Source organism: Cololabis saira, chromosome 22, assembly GCF_033807715.1.
Source record: "Cololabis saira isolate AMF1-May2022 chromosome 22, fColSai1.1, whole genome shotgun sequence".
NCBI classification, from domain to species: domain Eukaryota; kingdom Metazoa; phylum Chordata; class Actinopteri; order Beloniformes; family Belonidae; genus Cololabis; species Cololabis saira.
The window spans coordinates 29,462,331-29,487,408 of record NC_084608.1 but is presented as its reverse complement, the minus strand read 5'-3'; the positions used below and the strand labels follow the sequence as shown (position 1 = coordinate 29,487,408).

General features: G+C 42.8%; 2 protein-coding genes across 3 annotated transcripts in view; both read left to right on the top strand.

Annotated features, from left to right (window-relative positions):
- LOC133422945 (NACHT, LRR and PYD domains-containing protein 14-like) overlaps nt 1–25,078 on the top strand; it is a 471,822-nt gene that overhangs the window by 432,656 nt on the left and 14,088 nt on the right. The gene's annotated exons all lie outside the window — the stretch shown is intronic.
- Nucleotides 1,503–23,173, top strand: LOC133422953 (protein NLRC3-like). Its single transcript, XM_061713018.1, has 6 exons — nt 1,503–1,536; nt 5,263–5,449; nt 12,660–12,779; nt 19,793–19,912; nt 21,051–21,286; nt 21,378–23,173. The coding sequence occupies exons 2-6, from the start codon at nt 5,301–5,303 to the stop codon at nt 23,171–23,173; spliced, it is 2,421 nt and encodes an 806-aa protein (XP_061569002.1). The 5' UTR covers nt 1,503–1,536; nt 5,263–5,300.

Here is a 25,078-nt window from a genome sequence, read left to right as displayed (position 1 = left end):
TGTGTGTGTGTGTGTGTTTTAGTGTGTTAGGACAACCTATATTACATTTATTTTTCATTTTTATTTAATATCATAAGGCTTTTAGTCTAGTTGACCAGTGCTATTTTGCATCCTTTTTGTATTAGCAGAACATGATGACAGCCACACTGAAATACAGATGAGAAGGAGAGGACAGAGACAGACAGGAATGAGACAGCCACAGGTATTTTGTGTGTGTGTGGGTTTGTGTGTGAATAATGTAGGAATCTGACTCTGAATCCACAATCTGGATTTGTGGAGATGAAGCAGCTTTTGTTTGCAAATGGTAATGAGTAACAATATGCTGATAGTCTTGATATTGTAGCTGCTTGCTGAGGAAAGCATAGTTGTAAGTATGTGTAAATCCTGTATGATGGAGGATATCTGCAGGTGCCGATTTTGTCCATTGTAATCATACAGACAGTACCCTATCAGTGTAAATCCTGTATAAGCTACAGGTGTTTCCAACAAATAGCAGTCCATAATTCAAAACCCAGTTTGTTTGCATGTTTTTGTGTTTTCGGGGGAGAGGGGGGGCCCATCAAGAATTTCTGCCCAGGGGCCCCTGCCCTCTTAATCCGGGCCTGATTAAGTATAAAGCTCATGAGTGTGTTGAAAATTTTCTGTGTTGTCTGATAGGAAAAGATTCGTTTATTGACAAACGTGATGATGCAGTGTCCAACTCTCACCAGCAGAGGGCGCTGCACTGTGTTCGGGGGATAAATGAAGTCTCGCGGGATTACACTGTGAGAACGAGAACACACTTGACTGTGAAGACGTGTGTGGCGTAACGAGGATAAGTAATACTTATTTCTTGCTGTTTGCAGGTAAGAATGGAGAGTTATAATCGTGTACTTGATGGGTGAATGTGTAATGTGTGAGTTTATGCTTAGATTTTATGTTTGTATTGTTGATAAACGTAAACCTAACGGAATCAGCCGGTGGGGCTCGTTGCCTAGCAACCGCGTAAGGCGGGAAAGAGCTCTGAGCCCGGACTGCTGGAATAGAGTTCATAGATGAATCAATAAGTTCAGATAGACACAGAACTGATATTAAATGTAGAGTTCATAGATGAATCAATAAGTTCAGATAGACACAGAACTGATATTAAATGTAGAGTTCATAGATGAATCAATAAGTTCAGATAGACACAGAACTGATATTAAATGTACAAGATGAGACGACTGGTCTGGAAATACAACGTACCGGTCATGATTATTATCACATTACAGCACATTAGCATCAACGTCATGAAGGAAATAACGGCGTGTGTGTTGATTCCTCAGTAAAGTAGCAACATTATTAGTTCAGTTATGGAGGGTTTTTAGTAGCAATACTTTACTAAAGTGACAGCACTCTTGCAGGGTTCTGGGCTCGTCAGCATCTTCAGCGGGATGTCAGAAACAGAAACATGGACTGTTGCTGTCGAGGACCTAAAGGCCAGTGGGAGTTTCTACGACGCCTCATTCACCACTTTACCACCATGGAAGACGGGAGGATGCTCTTCCTCTTCAAACGGTGAGAAAAACGCTTTTCTTCCTGTGTGCAGTCACTGAACTGCCCATTTAGCAACATGTTATTGTTGATGTGATTATTGTCCTTTGTTGCTTTGATTTAGCAGCACGTGAGTCCTCTGAAGTTGTTGTTTACTGTTGTTTATGTGTTGTTTAAATTACCCCCATGGATTGTTATGAGGCTGTATAATGATTTACATGTAGTATTATTATTATTGTTATTATTATTATTATTATTATAATTATTATTATTATCACATTAATGATAAGGAAAAGTGAAAAGCAGACTCAGCTTACAGGTCGTGTTAAAACAGCTTCTGATTGAGTCTGAATGATTTGGCTGGTCTAAGAGTTTATCCGACTTCATGAAATAGTAACGTGTAAATTGTAACGTATGATTGACCTAAAACAGGTCCAACGACGTCCCGACCTGGACTGAGAGTCGTTTTCTCATCGTTCTGCCTGCAGTCCCACGTTATGGTCACATGACTTTAGCAGCTGTTTTTGAAAACATTGATTTGACATGAGTTTATCTTTACAAGACAAATACATTTACACAAACAAATGTGTTTTTGGAAAAATCTCAGAACACTTGAGAATGAACTGATTTTGTTGGAACATTTCATTTCTTTTTGTGAGATGTTCTTCCAGCTTTAACAACTTTTGTTGATTTGAAGTTGTACTAAACATTTTGAATGTTCTGTGTACAATAGCAGCAGTGAAAAATGGTCATTTCATAAAGTTTAAAGATGTATTTGTCACCTACACAGACGTACAGGAAAATGTGGTGAATTTAGGCAGGTTTCCATCTGAGATGTTTGTGCAGGATAAAAGTGCAACTGTTGCAGGAGCTGCTGGGGTTGGAGGATTCTCCTCAAAGCTTCTTCAGTCAGATTCACAGCTTCTTTCAGCAGCTCTGGACATGTTTGTGACGTTTCTCCTGTCCTTCACTCACCTTACCAACTCAGGAAGTGCTCATGCGTGTGCTGGAGCTACATGAAGACGTCAGGCGACTTTCACATCATCCAAAAACCCTAAACGCTCCTGAATGAGTTTGTCTTCTGGCTCTGCATCGATCCGTTATCTGGGATCGATTTGTCTTGACTTGCTGCAGAAAATAACCAGATGTTTGTGTCTGTGGACGAACTGTCGTGACGGTTGAAATGATTTCATGATGTTCTTCAAGACAGGATCCATGAAACAATGAAATATATACTGAATTAAATGTATATGCTTTAGAATAATATGAACTCACATTTGAGACCTTCACAGAGCGATTATATTTATACTGACAACACATTTCACACCGGTGGACTCTTTTTACTGACGTGGGGACTTCTGAAGCAGCTGCTCCCTGGATTTTCTATGGGGGTGTCAGAGTTCAAATGAGGTCCAGCATCAGCAGATGTGCTGGTCACCTCAGCAGCAGCTTCTGTGTCTGTGGTTCCTCTCTGGTCCAGAAGGACCGGAGCTCCGTCACCACATGTAAAATACCGGCTGCTCAGCTGAACAGTCCTGGCTCTGCCGTGTCCTGCAGCCGTCTCTGCTCTGGAGAACATCTGCAAGCAGCAAAACAAACCACTTTAAGGTCCATCTGGTTCTTTCCTGATGATTCTGTTCTTGTTCTTTCTCTCAGAATCCAAAACGTGGCTCTTTGACAACTGATGCAGGTTCTATAAAAATCATCAGCCGTAGTTGTCGACCCTGTTTTATCTGCTCCGTGACGTCATCTCCACGTGTGTCAAGTTCTTCTGCGGGAGGAGGAGGAGGAGGAGGAGGAGGAGGAGGAGGAGGAGGAGGAGGAGGAGCAGTTCTGCACAGGTGAAAAACACCTGAAAGTATTCAGATTCCATATTGATGTGGACGGAGCAGCAGAGGAGACCAGGTGAGTTTTTGTTCCTTTTTTCTTCTACTGTTAAAGTGTCTGAGACTGAAACTGAAGAAGTAAATAGTTTGGGGTTAGATAAATGTGTCCTTGAGGACTCTTGTTCAGACGTACCTGTATCAGGTTTAATCAAACACAGGAAAAGAGACTTCTGGAGGTTGTTGGGACATTTTTGAGGACGCGGTAACTGATATCCAGCTAACTTCAGGTTTAAGGGTCACATGATTTTCTGACATCACATGGGGGTATAAAGGCAAGGGGGGGGTTTCTAGATGATGTTACATTTGTTGATATTTGAATTAAAACAGGAGCTTCTTCCTCCTCACAGACGACCACACCCTACCACCATGAACCTCTGACGTGTGTGTGCGTGTGTGTTTGCATTCATGCGTGTGTAAAATACTTGTTTTTCCTCATTCCTATCAGACCAGACTAGAGTTTATGAGGAAGTTTGATAGCCAGAGAGCAGAGATGTGAATCAGAGGAGAAACAAGAGAAACCTGATCAAATCAGGTGAAAAATCACCTAAAGTTGTTTGTCAGCGTTTGATCGACGAGTGAACGTCAGACATTCAGGGAAGACTGAGACTCCAGAACCACTGGTTCTGGTACGGGGGTATCTGGATCAACGATGCTCACACTAAGAATCATGGGAAATGTAGTTGATCTTTACTGAATCAGATGTAAGAAGTGTCAACATCTCATCTGGAAGAAAATATTTGTAGGAATAAATTTAACAACAATAATCTTAGTTTGCTTACAGCTCTACAAAATAAACAGAATAATTTTAGACGCACATTTTGTTTTGACGATTAAAAGAAAATCCTGTATTTCCTATTAACAGGTTTAAATGTTTCTGGTTCAACAGAAAGGATAATTTTTGATGTTCAGAAGAGTTTTACAGATTTTAAAAGTTTGATTGATTTCAGTAACTGAGACTTTTTTAAGCTCTAAGTTTCTATCTTCTTCAGAATTTTAGACTCTTCTCTCTGAGACTTGAATGAGACTTTAACACAAAGTTCCTTTGTAAGTTTGTTTCTCAGCGAGTCGTTCAGGGGTTTGTTTACTGAACAATGAAGGAAGTTGGCGTTTAGCTAACAAAGTACGATCATATGGTTAAAATAACCAACATCTGAAGTCCAACTGTTTCCTGAAAACTGTTTTATGATCTCAGAAAAATAAACTGATGTTTTTGTGTAGAAAAAATCGAACACAAGCAGGTAACGTTCAGGTTGGGGCTCTTTAGTGAGAATCAGTGAAGAAGTGGTTTCCTGGACGACTTCATCAGTCTTTCTTTGAGTGTTTAATGAAGCATAAAATATCTTCTCCAGGTGAATACTCGGCTTCACTTCTGCACAGACTCATATCTGGCACTTTACAAACCTCATTGTACATTTCTGTCTATACTTTTTACCTATCCTAAGTTCCTAAGTCACTTTTGTACAGACTCACCCGGCACTTTAAAACCTCATTTTGTACTTTTCCGGTTTACATTTTATTATACTGTTTATACTTTTTATTGTTTATACATTTCATTTCATTTTATCTCTTACATATTTGCTTTTATAATTGTATTGTGTTGCACCAATCACCATAACAAATTCCTCGTGTGAAAACTTGGCAATAAACCCTTTTCTGATTCTGATTTCTGATTCTGATTCACAGATCCCACCTGGACAGAAATGTTGGCGTCAGGTTAGAGGAGACTCAGCTTCAGGTCTGTCTCATCGTCAGTATCAGTAAAACCTCTTTCTTCCTCCTCACCAGTTTTGACAAAGTCCTTCAGGGAAAGTTGTTAAATTGATTTCATGACTTAGTTGTGTTCTAAAAAGGTTTCTGTCTACAGATTCAAAGATGGTCGGTGTTTGTGGTTCATGTCTCTGAATGACTGAAGTCCAGAAGATGGATGATTGTGTGGAGGAAGAGGAGGAGAGACCAGAGTCTCCAGGATCCAGCTGTCTGTCTATGAAGAGTGACTGGTCCAAAGATAAACCTCCAGACTTCAGTAAAGAACCTGGACCCTCAGACACAAAGTAAGACAACCGCTGTTAACTGATTCTATGACTCATCATGACTTTATATTTTCTGTCCATGGTGGTTTATTTGATGATTTAGGTTCTTCAAACATCACTTTTTCCTCCTCGTTCCTGTTTTTCCACCACAGAGTCTTCTGTGTTCCTCAACCATGTGGTCCTGCTGGTTCAGAGCCCACAGTTTGGTTCAGGATGAAACCAGCTCTCCACTCATTGATGACATTAAAAACTACTAAAACAGGGTTTTAACAAAACAAGTTATTTTTCAACATTTTACAGGTTTTGGAGGGAGGACAGTTTGATGTTAAATCTCTGCACAAAACCTGTAAATGGATTCATCTTATTTTGTCATCAACAAAAGAATTTCAGTTCAATTAAGGAAGTGTTGAGTTTGAATCACTGAGATGTTCAGAGGGTCAGGAAGCAGGAATGTCCTAAGATCTCTGCTCCTCCCGGTCTCTAAACGAGGACGAAGTCTCTAAACTTCTAGTCGGCTCAAAACCAACGTCCTGTCCTCTCGATCCTGTCCCTACCGACATCCTGCACATTTTACCGACAGTGAAACCGGAAATAACCCACATTATCAACTCCTCTCTTACTTCTGCCATCTTTCCCTCTGTCTTCAAACAAGCTCGGGTGAGATTTGCTGGTCTGTCCTCAGTCCTCATACTGCTGATGGTTTGTCCAGCCAGTCACTCCTTAACTCCTCAGATAAGCAACTAGATTCCACCACACTTGTACCCACATCTTCTCCCAGGAATCTTGGTGTCATGTTAGACCCTGACAATGCAGGGTCCAGGCCAGGATGCAGAGCTGTAGTTTAACACACTTCTCTGCTGCTTCTCGAGGACCAACGCCTGCCAACAAAACTGTAGGATTGCATTATGTAATTAGCGACTCTAAAACTGTAGGATTACATGATATTGGCGACTCTGGCCAGGTGCCTAACAAAATAGAAGTGGTTGCAGTTCCCCGCCCTCCAAAAGTTCACCAGGTGCAGCGTTATAGAGGCGTTAACCAAGATAACCTTGTAAAAATTAAAACCAATGTACATTTGGTACCAATTACAGACCGAAAAATTAGATGCGGACTACTAAATATACGATCATTAAGCTCTAAGTCTCTGTTAGTAAATGATATAATTACAGAGAGCAGGAGTGATATTTTCTGCTTAACAGAAACATGGTTACAGGAGGAAGAGTATGTTAGTTTGAATGAATCAACTCCGCCCGGCTACTTTAATCATCACATTCCTAGAAGCACGGGCCGAGGCGGAGGAGTCGCAGCAATTTATAACTCCGGTCTCCAAACAAAAATTGAACCTAAGTGCAACTATAATACATTTGAAAGCCTCATGCTTGGTCTGAAATTTCCGAGCTGGAAATCAGAGAAGCCAGTTGTGTTAGTGGTAGTGTATCGGCCCCCTGCTGGTGCTTATCTAGAGTTTTTGTCTGAATTTTCAGATTTCCTTTCTGGATTATTGATCAGCACAGATACATTCATCATAGTGGGTGATTTTAACATTCATATGGATGTTGAAAGCGATAATCTTAAATTAGCCTTCGATTCTCTTCTAGAATCAATGGGTATCTCACAAAAAGTGGATAAACCGACGCACTGTTTTAATCATACTCTCGATCTCGTTCTCACCTACGGTGTTGAAACTGATGGTCTGTTGGTGTCACCTGTAAACTCCCTTTTATCCGACCATTACTTAATAACGTTTGAATTTAATTTTGTTGATGTTGAAGTGCAAAATAGGAGGTATTATTTTAGCAGATGTTTGTCTGATGAAGTTATTGTTAAATTTAGGGAGGCCATTGCTTATCTTACGACAGTGCGAAATAGTGATGTAGTCGAGGCCAGTGACCTGGGTTCTACCTCTGCAGATGTTGATTTTCTTGTTAGTAACACTGCTGATTTGTTGCATTCAGCTTTAGATGAAGTTGCTCCTTTGAAAAGGAGGGTTTCTAGCCACAGGAGCTTAACTCCCTGGTATAATTCAGATATCCGCATGTTGAAACAAAACGTGCGTAAAATGGAAAGGAAGTGGTACTCTTGTAGGTCTGTAGACTCTTATCGTGAATGGAAAGATATTCTAATATATAAATATATCTAGTATATAAAAAAGCCATTCGCAAAGCCATAACAGCTTATTATTCAACGTTGATAGAGGATAACAAAAGTAACCCACGTTTTCTGTTCAGCACTGTAGCCAGGCTGACAAAGAGTCACAACTCTGTTGAGCCGTGCATTCCTGCAGCTCTCAGTAGTGAGGACTTTATGAGCTTCTTCAACAGTAAAATCGCGAGAATTAGAGAAGAAATCAACCAGCCGGTTGTAGGTGTTTCTTCAGCTTTAGCGACTTCCCTACGCTCTGACTTATCTCTAGACTGTTTTGATCCTATAGACCTCCCTGAGCTGACCTCACTCGTCAATAGAGCTAAGTCAACCACATGTATGTTAGACCCCATCCCGACTCGACTATTCAAACATATTTTTTCTCTTATTGGTACGACAATACTGGACCAAATTAACCTATCCCTAAGTTTAGGATATGTACCACAGGTTTTCAAAGTCGCAGTAATTAAACCTTTACTTAAAAAACCTTCTCTTGACCCAGACACCTTAGCTAATTATAGACCAATTTCCAACCTTCCATTTGTATCTAAAATTCTGGAAAAGGCAGTTTCAAGCCAGTTATGTGACTATTTGTATAGAAATGATCTGTTTGAAGTCTTTCAGTCAGGGTTCAGAATGCATCATAGCACAGAGACAGCACTGGTTCGAGTCACGAATGACCTCCTTATGGCCTCAGATAAGGGATTAGTGTCCATACTGGTTCTACTGGACCTCAGTGCTGCTTTTGACACTGTTGATCATGGCATTTTACTGCACAGGTTAGAGCATGTTGTTGGGATTAAAGGGACAGCTCTATGTTGGTTTAAATCATACCTATCTGACAGGTTCCAGTTTGTTCATGTACATGAGGTTTCTTCAGAACAGTCAAGGGTCTGTTATGGTGTTCCGCAGGGTTCAGTGCTAGGGCCAATCTTGTTCAGTTTATACATGCAGCCGTTGGGAAGTATAATCCAGAATCACGGCATACACTTTCATTGTTATGCTGATGATACGCAGCTCTACTTGTCTATGAAGCCGGATGAAATAGAACCGTTAGTTAAACTTCAGGCATGTCTTAGGGACATCAAGGACTGGATGTCCAGAAATTTCCTGCTTCTAAATTCAGATAAAACAGAGGTTATCATTCTTGGTCCAGAGCATCTTAGGAAGGGATTAGATGGTGTTGCGATGGCTTCCAGTGCAACTGTGAGAAACCTTGGTGTTATTTTCGATCAGGATTTGTCGTTTAAACCATATGTCAATCAGGTTTTGCTGAATAGGCTCCAGCTGATCCAAAATGCAGCAGCACGAGTACTGACAGGAATTAGCAGGAGAGACCACGTCTCCCCAGTGTTAGCGTCGCTCCATTGGTTACCCGTAAAATTCAGAATCCAATTTAAAATTGTATTACTTGCGTATAAAGCCCAAAACGGCTTAGCTCCGCATTATTTGCAAGACCTGATAGTCCCTTATGTTCCTGTCAGAGCTCTCCGTTCTCAGAGTGCAGGTTTACTCGTAGTTCCTAGCGTATCTAAATGTAGATTTGGAGGGCGGGCGTTCTGCTATCAGGCACCACTACTATGGAACCAACTTCCAATCTGGGTTAAGGAGGCTGACACCACCTCCACCTTTAAAACTAAACTTAAAACATTTCTGTTTAGTAAAGCCTATAGTTAGTGTTTAGTAAACCTCTAGCTGGTGTTGGTAAATCTCTAGGTAGTGTAAACTTTAGTGTGTCAGAGTCGCTCCTGTAGTTTCTTGTGCTGGCCCCCCCTTCTCCTCCCTTTTCTCTCTTTTGTCCATGTTGCAGCATCCTTTGCCGGACACCGGAACCTGCAGGTGGTCGTGGGTGGCTTGTAGCTTGCATTACGGAGCACAAGTCTTTCCCTGACCCTGCACCCCAACCTGAGACTTGCTGATTGGGCCGGAGCTTCGGGAGCTGCGTGCTGGCCTGCGGTCCCCACCCCTGGTCATCCCGTTGCTTGCCCCCCCTTCTCCTCCCTTTTCTCTCTTTTGTCCTGCAGGTGGTCGTGGGTGGCTTGTAGCTTGCATTACGGAGCACAAGTCTTTCCCTGACCCTGCACCCCAACCTGGGACTTGCTGATTGGGCCGGAGCTTCGAGAGCTGCGTGCTGGCCTGCGGTCCCCACCCCTGGTCATCCCGTTGCTGCTTCCACCTGCCTGCTGTGCTGTTGCCGTCCCTGACCCACCAGTCTGGCCCTCGGCAGGAGGGTCCCCCCTTATGAGCCTGGTCCTGCTCAAGGTTTCTTCCCTCCTAAAGGGGAGTTTTTCCTTGCCACTGTTTGGCTTAAGGTTTTTCTCCCACTAGGGGAGTTTTTACCTGCCATTGTTTATGTAATAACTGCTCGGGGGTCATGTTCTGGGTATGGGTCTCTGGAAAGCGTCTAGAGACAACTCTGTTGTATTAGACGCTATATAAATAAAATTGAATTGAATTGAATTGAATTAGACAACCAGCTGACCTTTAATGACCATGTTGCCCCAGTTTCCCAGTCTTGCCGGTTCGCTATCTATATTATCACCAAAATCAGACCTGACAGATCATACAACACAGCTTTTGGTTCAGGTTCTGGTCATGTCATGTATTGACTACTGTAATTCCTGGTTGGTCGGCCTTCCTGCTGCTCAGTTAAACCTCTGCAGATTACCCAGAATGCAGCACCACGTCTGGTTTTCAACCAACCCAAAGAGAGCTCATGTCACTCCACTGCTAACCTCTCTGCACTGGCTTCCAGTTGCAGCATCAAGTTCAAAGCTCTGCTTCTGGCTACGAAACAATTACCCAAACGGCTCCTCAATACTTTCACTAGTTGATCCAGAGCTACGCTCCCTCTCGACAGCTCCGCTCAGCCAGTGAAAGACGCCTAGTGTTTCCACCACCACGTGGCGTGAAATCATAGCCAGACTTTTCTCCTCTATTGTTCCCCGATGGTGGAACAACCTACCAAACTCTGTCTGATCTGCAGGGTCTGTACCCACTTTTAAGAGCAAGCTGAAGACTCAGCTCTTTAAGGAGCACTTCGGCATCTAGTGAGATGCATGCACTTACGACAATATGGTGCGAGGCCGGTTCTAGGGGGGGGCAGGGGTGGGCTGTGCCCACCCAAACGTGCGTCCTGCCCACCCAATCAAAGTTATGGGGATCATTCATTCTTTTATAATTTTTTTTTTTTTATATATATATAAAAAAATATCACAAAATATCTGTACCGTTTCTGATTGGGTGGGCACTGCGCATCATTTTTAGACACTACAATGAACGCATACCGCAAAAGTTGTGTCTCGGAGACGTGAGACGTGTTCAGAACAGCAGACACACTGAAGGCTGATTTATGGTTCCGCGTCACCAACGCAGAGCCCCCGGCGTAAGGTACGCGGCGACACGCACCGTTCGTTGCGCGTCACCGCGTAACCTACGCCGCAAGGCTGATTTACGGTTCCGCCTCACACCGCGTCGCCGCGTACCCCGAGACGCCTCTCTCCATCCCGCTGAGGGCGGAGAGCGCCGGTGCGGGTGGCGGTGCTGCGGTGCCGAGCCAGCCTGCCGCGGGACCTTTTAAATCCACGCAGAGCCTAAAATACATAAAATAAATGCAGCCTCAACAGGGCACAAGCCAGTGTCCTGTTTGTGCCTCGCACAACAGGTGTTGTGCCAAAAAGTGATTTCCTGCCAGAATCTGATTTCTCCCCTGAAAATGGGTCTTTTTTACCTGCCAAAAATGGATTGAAGGCCAAATACAATTAATAAAAGGTTGTTTCTACCTAAATATGATTTGATCTCATTCTTGAGCTTCATAATAGACTAGACTCAACTAGAGCTCACAGGATTGCTTTTAACTCTTTTAAAGGACTATTACAACACAAAATAGGCATTTTCACCTGCCAAAAATTGATTGAAGGCAAAATACAGTTAATGAAAAGTTGTTTCTGCCTAAATATTATTTATATCAGATAATATATCATTTTTTGCTGCTTTGCCAAAAAAATGCTACCTAATGGTTTTCTACCTTTGTAGAGCTACAATTTTACTGTGTTTTACTCCCTAAACCACTTCCTTTTCTCCCAAGTGGTCCTTGTCTCTTGCCAGGTCGTCATTGTAAATAAGAATGTTCTTAATGACCTGCCTGGTTAAATAAAGGCGAATGACTGAATGAATATCAAATAAAGCAATAGAATTGGGTTTTTTTTTCTCTTTATCGTATTCACAAAGTGTAATGCAATTCATGTCATGGGTAGTGTATTTTGAAGGATCAAATACTCAACATCTCATATTATCCATATTACATCGTGCAAGAAATGATTGGCGTGGCAATCAAACTTTGAAAATTGACTGTGCGCATGCGCAGAACCACAAAGTAGCATTTCTCGGCAAGGATTGGCAGAACACCGGTCCCAAGCCCGGGTAAATGCAGAGGGAAGTGTCAGGAAGAGCAATTGGGTTAGCATACTGCAGAGAAGATAGATGAACTGATATGATGATAGCATAGTTTTCAATGCATTTCAGGGGTTTGACCCCCCAAAATTTTTTCATCGCCCACCCTACGTTTCAGTCTGCCCACCTTAGTGGGCCTCGCTAAATCCGGCCCTGATATGGTGTCTTCTTAGACGTAGCTTTTGTTATTTAAAGAAAAAAGATATATATGTTCTAGCACTGGCATTGCATCACCTGTGTCCAACTGGACTCGCAGCAGTCTGACCAGCACTGATCCAGCCGTACCCTCCTATGTGATTTTGTGCTTGTGTTGTTCTCTCAGATGTAAGTCGCTTTGGATAAAAATGTCTGCTAAATGACAGTAGTAGTAATAGTAGTAGCAGTAATATCCCTCATCCCTGTGGAAGGTTCCTGCAGAGGAAACATGGGCTCTGATGTCAGGAGGAGAGGAAAGCAGTAATCTGCTCCAGGACTGGATACAGACGAGATCAGGGGTGGACAATCCTGAAGCAGGAAACATCTAACACATGCAGGACTGTGGCTGTCAGGACCAGAGTTGGAGACCCTGCTGTAGATCTTTTTCAGTGCTCATCAGCAATATCATCAGTGAGTGACTGATGTGAATTTGTGTTTGCAGAGGTCGGTACCGCACTCAGAGACCAGAGTCTCCAGGATCCAGCTGTCTGTCTATGAAGAGTGACTGGTCCAAAGATAAACCTCCAAACTTCAGTAAAGAACCTGGACCCTCAGACACAAAGTAAGACAACTGTTGTTAACTCATTCTATGACTCATCATGACTTTATATTTTCTGTCCATGGTGGTTTATTTGATGTTTTAGGTTCTTCAAACATCACTTTTTCTACTAAAATTGATCCTTTCATACCTACCAATGTTCTACTTCTATATGAATAAACTTTTTATTCCCTGTTACTAACGTAACCATGGATATACATAATAAAGATATACATAATAAAGGTTTAATGAGTCCAACATTCACGCTGGCAGCCGTCCTGCCACCGCCAGCTGCTCACTCAGAACTCTCTTAACGTGCGTGTACTTTTTAAATAAACATAACTTTTTTTTTATATACTTTAATTTTTATTGTAGTTTTGTGTTATACAATAACAACAACAGTTTACACTGATTTCTACATTTCCATGTCAGAAATAGATGCACACGTAATGCAAAACACAACAAAAATTCAAACTTATATCCAACTTACCCTTTTTAAGTAAGATTTTAGAAAAGCTGGTTTTTAACCAAGTAAATTATTTTTTAATAAGAAACAATATTTCAGAGAAATTTCAGTCTGGCTTTAGGATGAACCACAGCACCGAGACAGCCCTTTTAAAGATTTTAAATGACATCAGGTGCAATTTAGATAACCGCAAACTGACAGTCTTGGTTCTACTGGATCTTAGTGCCGCCTTCGATACAGTAGACCATCACATTTTATTAAACAGACTGAAGCACCTGGTGGGCCTCTCTGGTACTGTTTTTAACTGGTTCCGCTCCTATCTCACAGATCGATCTTTCTTTGTAAGTTTGGATACATGTTCCTCCAGAATGCATGAAATTAAGTGTGGGGTCCCCCAAGGGTCAATTTTAGGTCCGCTTCTTTTTAACCTTTACATGCTTCCCTTGGGGGACGTCATCAGGAGACACGGCATCAGCTTCCACAGTTACGCTGACGACACACAGCTGTACATCGCTGTGTCTCCTGATGACACAGGGCCACTTGATGCCCTTTTTAACTGTATTTTAGATATTAAGTCATGGATGGCAGATAATTTCCTACAGCTCAACCAGGACAACACACACATAAAGAATATTACGAAGATAGGTTTTTACCATCTTAAGAATATAGCCAGAGTCCGCCCGTTTCTCTCTCAGGCCAGCACGGAGGTGCTGATGCATGCTTTTATCTCATGTCGTCTAGATTATTGTAATGCCCTGCTCTCTGGTCTTCCTAAAAAGAGTATTAAGAACCTACAACTATTACAGAATTCAGCCGCTCGCGTGCTGACGAGGACCAGAGGGCGGGAGCACATTACACCTGTTTTAAAATCGCTGCATTGGCTCCCCGTCCGCTTCAGGATCGATTTTAAGGTTCTTTTACTGGTTTTTAAATGTCTTAACGGTCTTGGGCTATCTTATTTATCTGATCTGCTTTTACCGTATCAACCCTCACGGACCCTGAGGTCCTCTGACACCGGCCTTTTAACCATTCCCCGAACCGGGACTAAAACCCACGGTGAGGCTGCATTCAGCCATTATGGCCCTTCTTTATGGAACAGCCTGCCAGAGAACCTCAGGACCGCAGAGAACGTTGATACTTTTAAAAGGAGGCTCAAGACACACCTTTTTAGCTTGGCTTTTATCTGATCTCATTTACCTAGTCTTTTCAGCTATTTATTGTATTTATTGTATTTATTGTATTTACTTTTTTTTTTTTTTATCTTTAAACCTTTAATCCATTTTAGTGACTTTGTATTTTATGTTATTTATTATTCATCTTAAGTTTTGTATAGATTTTTCTAAAATTTTAAACTTTTTAGGCATTTTTTACTTTCTTTTAATCTTTTAGTTTTTAGCTCCAGTGTTTCCTCAGGGGGGTCCTCCACACTGGGAGGTGTGTCTGCTCCGCCCATGGGGGTGTCGTCATGGGGGTCCCTCAGGCCTGGGTAGCTGGGGCAGGGACTCCACCTTCTGTGTGGGGTCTGTCCTGGTCTGTCCGGGTTGGGGGGGTCTCTGTGGCGATGCTCCTTGTGGTCATGGCCGGTGGAGCCTCTCGGTGTGGACGGCCACCCATAGGTAGTGTTTTCTTCACCTGGATCGTTAGTGCTAAGCCATGTCACCAGTCCACTTATTGTGTGTGTGTGTGTGTGTGTGTGTGTGTGTGGGCGTGTGAGTGTATGCACATGTGTATGAGTGTGAGTGAGGGTGTGTGTATGCGTGGGGGGTGGGGGGTGGGGTCGTATGGGATGTTTTAAATTGTACTTTTGATCGTTATTTTATCTCTGTATGTAAAGCACCATGAGTTGCACTTACACTGCATGAGTTGGTGCTATACAAATAAATAAAGTTTAAGTTTAAGTTTAAAGAACAAAGCAGTCATGGCTACAGGCATCCATTATCAAAGCAGTGTATATAGGTTCAGTATCTTGAATTTTCATATCAGTGATTCCTTAGGTATCTTTCATTGTGTCGTAAAATATCAATTTTTCCCATTTTTCCACAAAAACATCCCCATTCAGTCTAAGTTGATAGGTCATTCTTTCCATAATATAGATCTCTCTTATGATTTCTAGCCACTGGTTTATATTAGGGATTTCAGTCTTGCACCAGTTTCTTGTTATTGCCTTCTTTCTTGTGATCAATAATATTATAGCTAGATATCTATCTCTGTCTAAGACACAATCATTTATACTTCCTAGGTACATGACTTTAAATTCCTTAGGTATTGCGTATCTCAAGATATTTTTAACTGTGCTGTGTACATTTTCCCAAAATAAATCAAGTTTATATCAGTCCCAAAAGATGTGCGTATGATGTGCTTCTCTGTTTCCACATAACCGCCAGCAAGGTTGCTGTGATCCAGTCGGTTTAGTCTTCATTTTAGGTGTAATGAAATACCGTGTTAAGTTTTTCCACACAAACTCTCTCCACACCCTTGTATTTTTAGTTGTCCGTTGTGTTTCACACATGTTGTGCCATTCCTCCGGTGTAATGACAATATTCAGTTCCTTCTCCCATTTTTCATTGATGTATTTGGTGGAGGAAGCTGCTGAGTCTCTTAGGCCTCTGTATAGTGCCGAGATTTCCTTGAACCTCGACCCACTGTATGTCCGGATCATCACATCAAGAACTCCATTCAAGGTCTTCACATTTTGTATAGTCTTTGTTAAATAATCCCTCAGCTGAAGGTATCTGAACAGATCCCTGTTTTCTAGTCCATATCCTGATTTCAGCTGTTGAAAACTCATTATATTTCCACTGTTGATTAATGTACACATCGCAGTGATCCCTTTATTCCCCCAATTTCTAAAATTGTGGTCACTTAAAGGGGACCTATTATTAAAAACACTTTTTTTCTTGCTTTAACATATATAAAGTTGTTTCCCCTGACCCTGCCAACACATAGAAGGAGTAAAGCAACCAAATTCTGCAGTGTCTGTTCACCCCACCCGGATGATCCATCCAGTGTCATGTGACTTCTACGAGCTGTTCAGATTCTGCTTCCATCGTGAGTCACGACGGGAGCAGATTTCCATAGGTCGGCCTCCGCTGCTTGAAACCACGCCCACAACTAACTCCGCCGAAACCGGCCAGAGCGTCCGCCATTGTTTCGAAGCGACGTATCGCGTGGCTGTTTCAACAACGAGGGGCAGTAGAAATTAGGTTTTTCATTGACACTTACCCTCATAAAAGGATCAGTTCCAACCCGCACGGGCCCGACAACTGCACACGAGTCAGCGGTAAGTGACCTTAATTTTTTATGTTATTTATATTTGTCTACAAGTATGATCTTTGCATGGGCTAAGTATTAAGCTTAGCTCGGAGCTCCGGTGTTACCCATTAGGTAACACCGGAGCTCTATTAGCAGGGCTGCACATAAGTGGGCCGCCAGAGCGCATACGCCGTCAAAATCCACAGTGCGCTGTCAATCTTGTGCTGACAAGCGCTTTTGCGTACCACCAGCTGGGGCTCATATTATTGGTTGTGGCCAGACCAGAATACTAATATTAAAACATCTATTGCGAGAGCTTTTCCCCAGAACTGCCACTCAAAGTTGGTACTGGGCTGGCCAATCACAGCGCGTCCGTTGCTGTGGTGGGTTGCGCAGGGAGAGAGGTAAGGATCAGCTTTACTGAAAAAACCCTGACACGTCTCGTCAAAATGTCCAAGAAGCAAAGCGCCATTAAGTAATTATTTTGGCATTCCACCACCACCAACTACAAAGAGACGCCAAACTGAACCACTACCCGAATCGAACAGAAAACGTGTGTTCCGAGAAGTGGCTGCATGATGTTACGCGGCGACGCGTACCGTACGTTCGCGCTCCCGCGTATCCTACCCCGTAAGCTCTGCGTTGGTGCAACGCGGAACCAAAAATCAGCCAGTGTCCGTCACCGCGTGCAGCAGTTACCTGCACCAGCAAGACGCTGCTCTCTGATTATGGCTCAAAGTTTATGAAAGCCCCAAATAAAAAATAAATTAGAGAATATTTTATGAAATCAATAAACAATTCCATCATCAAAATTATAACAAATAAAGGTTTAACATATCTTGCTTTGCATGTAATAAGACTAGGTAATATATTAGTTTCACCTTTTAAGTTGAATTATTGAAATAGATTAACTTTTACACCATATTCTAGTTGAATTATTGAAATAAATTAACTTTTACACCATATTCTAGTTGAATTATTGAAATAGATTAACTTTTACACCATATTCTAGTTGAATTATTGTAATAAATTAACTTTTACACCATATTCTAGTTGAATTATTGAAATAAATTAACTTTGTAAAGGACCATATTGAGCCATTCATCTTTATAAGTGAATAAATATCATTTTGCCTATAACTTATTCCTGCATCCCTCTTTTATCGATCCGGCGAGACGGGTCACCGCGTTTTTGGAGGCCCAAGTCACATATCCAGGGGCTCCTCTGAGCACCAGACCAAAATAATTATGTGCAGCCCTGTCTATTAGTAATACATTATTTTCTGTTTATGGTTTCAGATCTTCCAAGCACCTGAAGCTGTTCAACTACACCTTCAGAAGATGCACGGTCCTTCCTTGAGCCAGCAATAGTGCACATGTAGTACATGTTATTTATATACAACTTATGTTATTTTTTTTTTAACAATAAAGTTGACATTTGTGAAGATTCAGTGTTGTGATTTCTTTACAGTTAACATGATTCATTCGTCTTGTAACATAAGAAATGAAATGATGAGGAATCGGAGTAAAGAACTGGTGTACCTGTTTAGAATTCAGTTAAAGCTTCCTGTGTGATTTAGTGTGAAGACGAGGTGACCCATTCCCCCTTCCAGGGAACTAAAGGCTGATTTATGGTTCCACGTTACCTCAACGCAGAGCCTACGGCGTAGGGCACGTGTCGATTTAACGCAGAACCGTAAATCAGGCTTTAAGATCCCAGGGAGTCGTTTACACAGTGTCCTAACTGCATGCGAGCGTCCGACTATCGCGTCGAGCTGCGTGACATTGGACGCTCTCTGTCTACACTGAAACCATTAAACTTGCGGCCAGTTAGGACAGTCCAATAGAAAATAAAGCAATGGAATTGATTATGTCGCATGGGACAAGCTTTAATAGTGTACGCAGCCGCTGCTCTTCAGCCCGGAGCGAGGCTTTGCGCCCTCCCCTGCTACACGTCATTCAGGCATCCAATCAGCACAGAGCCTCATTATCATAGCCTCCCCTCCCCTCAGAATCCTCCATAGAGAAGGAGGTTAGAAGCGGTAAAAATAGAGACATGGGCCAGAGGTTGAATTTCTGATTTATGTAGCAAAACAAGCTTTTGATTGTTTTTAAGACATCCAAGGCCTGTTTAAAATATACATTAAATGCCATAATAGGTCACCTTTAAACTCAGCTTAAATCTGTCATCATAGGCGAACCAGCTTGGCAGATTTACTTTTTTTTCTAATTTATATTTTTTGATAAAGTCAGGCCAAATATTCAAAGTGTGAGATGTTATTGGATCTATTGATCCTTGTAGCGAGTTAGTTAATTTCACATTGCCAATTAGGGATTGGATGGAATATCTCACTGTCATCTCAATATCTTTCCACTTTGCACTATAGTCTTTATCACACCATTTGATTACTGGTCTGTTGCTGCGTGGTAATAGTCTTTTAAATTTGGGAGTGCCAAACCACCTTTGTCCTTGGTCAGTTGTAATGTGGAGTATTTGATTTGTGGCCTTTTGCCGTTCCATATAAATCTAGAGATCATCTTATCCCAAATTTTGAATTTTCTTGTGGAATTTTGACAGGAAAATTTTGACACTGGAGAAAATATAGTAGCCTTGGTAAGATGTTCATTTTTATCATTTAAATTCTAAGATATAATGGCAAGGTTGACCATCTTTCTATATCTTTGTTAACCTGGAGATGGATCTGGTCATAATTTGTTTTGTAGAATCGAGTTAGTTGTTTGGTTAAAGTGACACCAAGGTATTTCATAGTTTTTGATTGCCATTTCAGTTGATACATTTTCTTAATCTCTTGTGAAGGAGTATAATTAAATGTCAAAATCTGCATTTTATTTACATTTATTATATACCCCGAATGACTGCTATATACAGTATATATATTTATAAGCTGCATCAACTGGGTAAAGCTTGTATTGGGACTGTGCAAATATATCAAAATATCATCCACAAATAGACTTATTACATGTTCCTTGTGTTGTTCTCTCAGATGTAAGTTGCTTTGGATAAAAGCGTCTGCTAAATGACAGTAGTAGTAGTAGTAGTAGTAGCAGTAAGATCCCTCATCCCTGTGGAAGATTCCTACAGAGGAAACATGAGCTCTGATGTCAGGAGGAGAGGAAAGCAGTAATCTGCTCCAGGACTGGATACAGACTAGATCAGAGGTGGACAATCCTGAAGCAGGAAACATCTAACACATGCAGGACTGTGGCTGTCAGGACCAGAGTTGGAGACCCTGCTGTAGATCTTCTTCAGTGCTCATCAGCAATATTAACCTGTGACTGATGTGAATTTGTGTTTGCAGAGGTCGGTACCGCAGTCAGAGACCAGAGTCTCCAGGATCCATCTGTCTGTCTATGAAGAGTGACTGGTCCAAAGATTATCCTCCAGAATTCAGTAAAGAACCTGGACCCTCAGACACAAAGTAAGACAACTGTTGTTAACTGATTCTAGGACTCATCATGACTTTATATTTTCTGTCCATGGTGGTTTATTTGATGTTTTAGGTTCTTCAAACATCACTTTTTCTACTAAAATTGATCCTTTCATACCTACCATTGTTCTACTTCTATATGAATACACTTTTTATTCTCTGTTACTAACGTAACCATGGATATACATAATAAAGATATACATAGATATACATAATAAAGGTTTAATGAGTCCAACATTCACGTTGGCAGCCGTCCTGCCACCGCCAGCTGCTCACTCAGAACTCTCTTTTAACATGCGTGTTCTTTTTAAATAAACATAACTTTTTTTTATATACTTTAATTTTTATTGTAGTTTTGTGTTATACAAAAACAACAACAGTTTACACTGAACTCTACATTTCCATGTCAGAAATAGATGCACACGTAATGCAAAACACAACAAAAATTCAAAGAACAAAGCAGTCATGGCTACAGGCATCCATAATCAAAGCAGTGTATATAGGTTCAGTATCTTGAATTTTCATATCAGTGATTCCTTAGGTATCTTTCATTGTGTCATAAATCTTCCATTGAGCACTTTAAGAATGAGGATGGTCTGTTGGACGTGTGTAGAGCCAGCAATCCTCACACAAGACAGTTTACACGGTTAAAACCTGATGGGAATGTTAATGCAAATTTACAATTTGCAATAAGAAAACTCTCTGTTGCTTTTGGTAAACCAATTAAAACATTGCTCAATTATTACTCTATTCAGAATCGTTGGGAAGAAGATAAAGTAGGAATCTCAAATGCTCAGACTCAATCAGATCAGTTGTACCTTAACAAAGCCCCAGGTGCTTTTGTCAGATCACGGTCCAAGTGGCATAAGATGGAAAATCCATCTTTTATGAGGCTTCAAAAACCAAGACAATGAAAAACTGCAGTTTCTTCTTTATTGATTAAAGGGGAGGAATGTACAAACTCAAACATCAGACCTTTATATTCCCGTCTGGAGGCTGAATTCAAACAGAAAAGCAGCCGGACTTTTACTGTCTGAGACCATCTGAGCTTCTGGACACTGTTGACTCATCTGGATGTTTTTCTACAACAGTCATAAATGACTTTAGTGATGAAGACATGTGTTCACAGAGGGAGGAAGAGGAGAGGAGTTGGTGTGGAGGAGCAGCCGTCCTGCTGTCCTTTGTGTCAGGACGTCCTGAAGGATCCAGTCTCTAGCAGCTGTGGACACTGTTTCTGCAGACGCTGCATGAGCTCAGACTGGGACCAGTCTGCTCCACCAGGATCGTCCTCCTGTCCCCAGTGTGGAAAAAGATCCAGAACCAGAGCTGGACTGCAGACAGCCAGTCAGAGCAGAACTGTACGAGGTAAGACTGAACATCTGTCTGCTGATGGACTCATTTCTGACAACTGGAAAGACTTTTGTTCTGTAGTTTCAGAGTTCTTCTTGTCTTTCAGCAGACGCTGGTCTGCAGGAGGTCAGAGATGAACACAAGACCAGTCTGAGGAGGAGATGTGAACATGTGACTGAAGGAATTGATGAAACAGGAAGTAGAACCCGCCTCAACAGGATCTACACGGAGCTCTTCATCACAGAGGGACTGAGTGAAGAGGTTGATACCCAACATGAGGTGAGGCAGCTGGAGACAGCTTCCAGGATGAAGAGCCTCCATGACGCTCCAATCAGGTGCCAGGACATCTTTAAAGCCTTACCTGGCCAACGTGGAGCCATCAGAGTGGTTCTGACCAACGGCGTCGCTGGCGCTGGGAAAACCTTCTCGGTTCAGAAGTTCTCTCTGGACTGGGCCGAGGGCTGGGAGAACCAAGACGTCACCGTGGTGATTCTGTTCTCGTTCAGGGAGCTGAACCTGATCAGAGATGAGCAGCTCAGTCTTCTCAGGCTGATCCAGGTTTTCCATCCATCGTTACAGAAGCTCACAGCAGAGCAGCTGGCTGCCGGGAAACCGTTGTTCATCTTTGACGGCCTGGATGAAAGCAGACGTTCCCTGGACTTCAACAACGGTCCGGTCGTGTCTGACGTCACACAGAGCTCATGGGTCAACGTGCTGCTGACCAACCTCATCCAGGGGAACCTGCTTCCCTCAGCTCTCATCTGGATCACTTCCAGACCTGCAGCAGCCAATCAGATCCCTCACAAACACGTGGACAGGGTGACAGAAGTACGAGGCTTCACCGACGGCCAGAAGGAGGAATACTTCAGGAGGAGGTTCAGGGATGAAGAGCGGTCCAGCAGCATCGTCTCCCACATGAAGACATCCAGAACCCTCCATATCATGTGTCAACTCCCGGTCTTCTGCTGGATCACTGCTACAGTTCTGGACCACATGTTGACCACAGAGCAGAGAGGAGAGCTGCCCAAGACCCTGACTGACATGTTCTCCCACTTCCTGCTGGTCCAGACGAAGAGGAAGAAGAACAAGTACCAGGAGGGACATGAGACGAGTCCACAGGAGCTGACAGAGGCTGACAGGGACCTTCTCCTGAAGCTGGGGAGGCTGGCGTTTGAACATCTGGAGAAAGGAAACATCATGTTCTACCAAGAAGACCTGGAGCAGTGTGGTCTTGATGTCCCAGAGGCCTCGGTGTACTCAGGAGTTTGTACCCAGATCTTCAGGAGAGAGTGTGAGATCTTCCAGAAACCCGTCTACTGCTTTGTTCATCTGAGCATCCAGGAGTTCCTGGCTGCAGTCTACGTGCTCCACTGTTACTCCACCGGAAACACAGATGTGCTGGAGAACGTCATGGGTGGAAACTACAGATATTCATTTCTGGATGAGTTCCTGAAGAGAGTCATGAAGAAATCCCTGAAGAGTAAAAATGGCCACCTGGACCTGTTTGTCCGCTTCCTTCATGGTCTTTCTGTGGAGTCCAACCAGAGACTGTTAGGAGGTCTGCTGAACCTGACGGAGAACGATCCACAAACCATCCAGAGAGTCATCAACAACCTGAAGGAGATGGACACTGACAGAATCTCCCCTGACAGAAACATCAACATGTTCCAGTGTCTGATGGAGATGAACGACCTCTCAGTTCATCAGCAGATCCAAGAGTTCCTGAAGTCAGAGAACAGATCAGAGCAGGAACTCTCTCAGATCCAGTGTTCAGCTCTGGCCTACATGCTGCAGATGTCGGAGGAGATTCTGGATGAGTTCGACCTGAACAAGTACAAGACAGCACCACTGGGTCGACTGAGACTGATTCCAGCTGTGAGGAACTGCAGAAAGGCTCGGTGAGTCCAGATGGATCAATAACACCATCAGTTAGCAGTTTAGTTCTTCAAATCTTGTTTTGATCTTGAAAATGAAAACTTTTGAAGTCGGATGTGTTTGTTTTATTCTGGGTCGCCTCAAGTCACCTCAACCAGAGGTTCATGTTTCAAACACTTGATCTAGTTGATGTTTCTGCTGCTCAGAGATGAATCTATGTAACGGAGAAGGATGAAACATCAGAACCACCGGGGAGTTTTGTTGACGTGAACTTACAGCCAGTTTGACAGAGAACTCATCAGATCAAACATTTTCATTGAGATTATTGAAGAAGTTTACAAGTTTAAACGGCTCAGAGCTGTAAACCTACAATAGTTTTATGTGGACACAGTTGTACTCGGTACGTGACTTTAATTCTAGTAACTCTGGTTCTGTGATCTCCTGCACCGTCCTGTAACTCCTGTGGGTCAGTCTGGCTTTAAATCAGACTTTATTACAACTGACATCATATTTTCTCTCATCACAGATTTGTTGGTCGTTGGCTCTTAGAGACTGAATGTGAAGTCGTTGCGTCCGCTCTAAAGTCCAACCCCTCCCATCTGACAGAACTGCACCTGAGTCAGAACTGGGACCTGAAGGATTCAGGAGTGAAGGTTCTGTCTGGTGGACTGGAGAGTCCAAACTGTAGACTGGAGACTCTGAGGTCAGTCCACTGGAGATGTTTCCACATTTATCCACTTATCATCCTCCAAAGATGTAACTGGCTCTAAAAGTTCTGTCCCTAATAGAATAGAATAGAAAAGAATAAAATAATGAAAATAGAATATAATATAGTAAAATAAAATACTGAAATAATAGAATAGAATAGAATAGAGGTTTATTAGCATTTGCACCAGACGGTACTGTCCATCCATCGCCGGGGGCAGCAGCCTCAGCAGAGATGCTTCCTTCACCCCAGACACTTCCTCCAGCTCTTCCTCCAGCTCTTCCTCCAGCTCTTCCTCCAGCTCTTCCTCCAGCTCTTCCTCCAGCTCTTCCAGGGGGAGTCTGAGACGTTCCCAGGCCAGCCGAGAGACATAGTCTCTCCAGCGTGTCCTGGGTCTTTCCCGGGGTCTCCTCCCGGAGGGACATGCCTGGAACACCTCCCTAGGGAGGAGGGACATGCCTGGAACACCTCCCTAGGGAGGCGTCCGGGAGGATCCGGTACAGATGCCAAAGCCACCTCAGCTGACTCCTCTCAATGTGAAGGAGTAGCGGCTCGACTCCGAGCTCCTCCCGGGTGACCGAACTCCTCACCCTATCTCTAAGGGAGCGTCCAGCCACCCTGCGGAGGAAACTCATCTCTAAGGGAGCGTCCAGCCACCCTGCGGAGGAAACTCATCTCTAAGGGAGCGTCCAGCCACCCTGTGGAAGAAACTCATCTCGGCCGCTTGTATCCGCGATCTTGTCCTTTCGGTCACTACCCAAAGTTCATGACCATAGGTGAGGGTAGGGGTGTAGATTGACCGGTAAATCGAGAGCTTCGCCTTTCGACTCAGCTCCTTCTTCACCACAACGGTCCGGTACATCGACCACACAACTGCGGACGCTGCACCGATCCGTCTGTCAATCTCACGCTCCATCATTCCCTCACTCGTGAACAAGACCCCGAGATACTTGAACTCCTCCACCTGAGGCGGTACCAGATGGTACTGGTACATTGGATTCTTTTGCGTTCTCCCAAAGTCAGGCAAGTCAGAATTACACATAAATAACTATATAACAACAATAAACATATATTGCAATAACAACAATGTACATATAATACAAAAATATATACACCGGTATACAATGTCCTTGTATAGCTGAGGACCCTGAGTTGGATCACCGTTATATACAGGATATTTACCAGGTAGATGAGAGATTTATTGCACATTTTACTTCTGCTTTTGT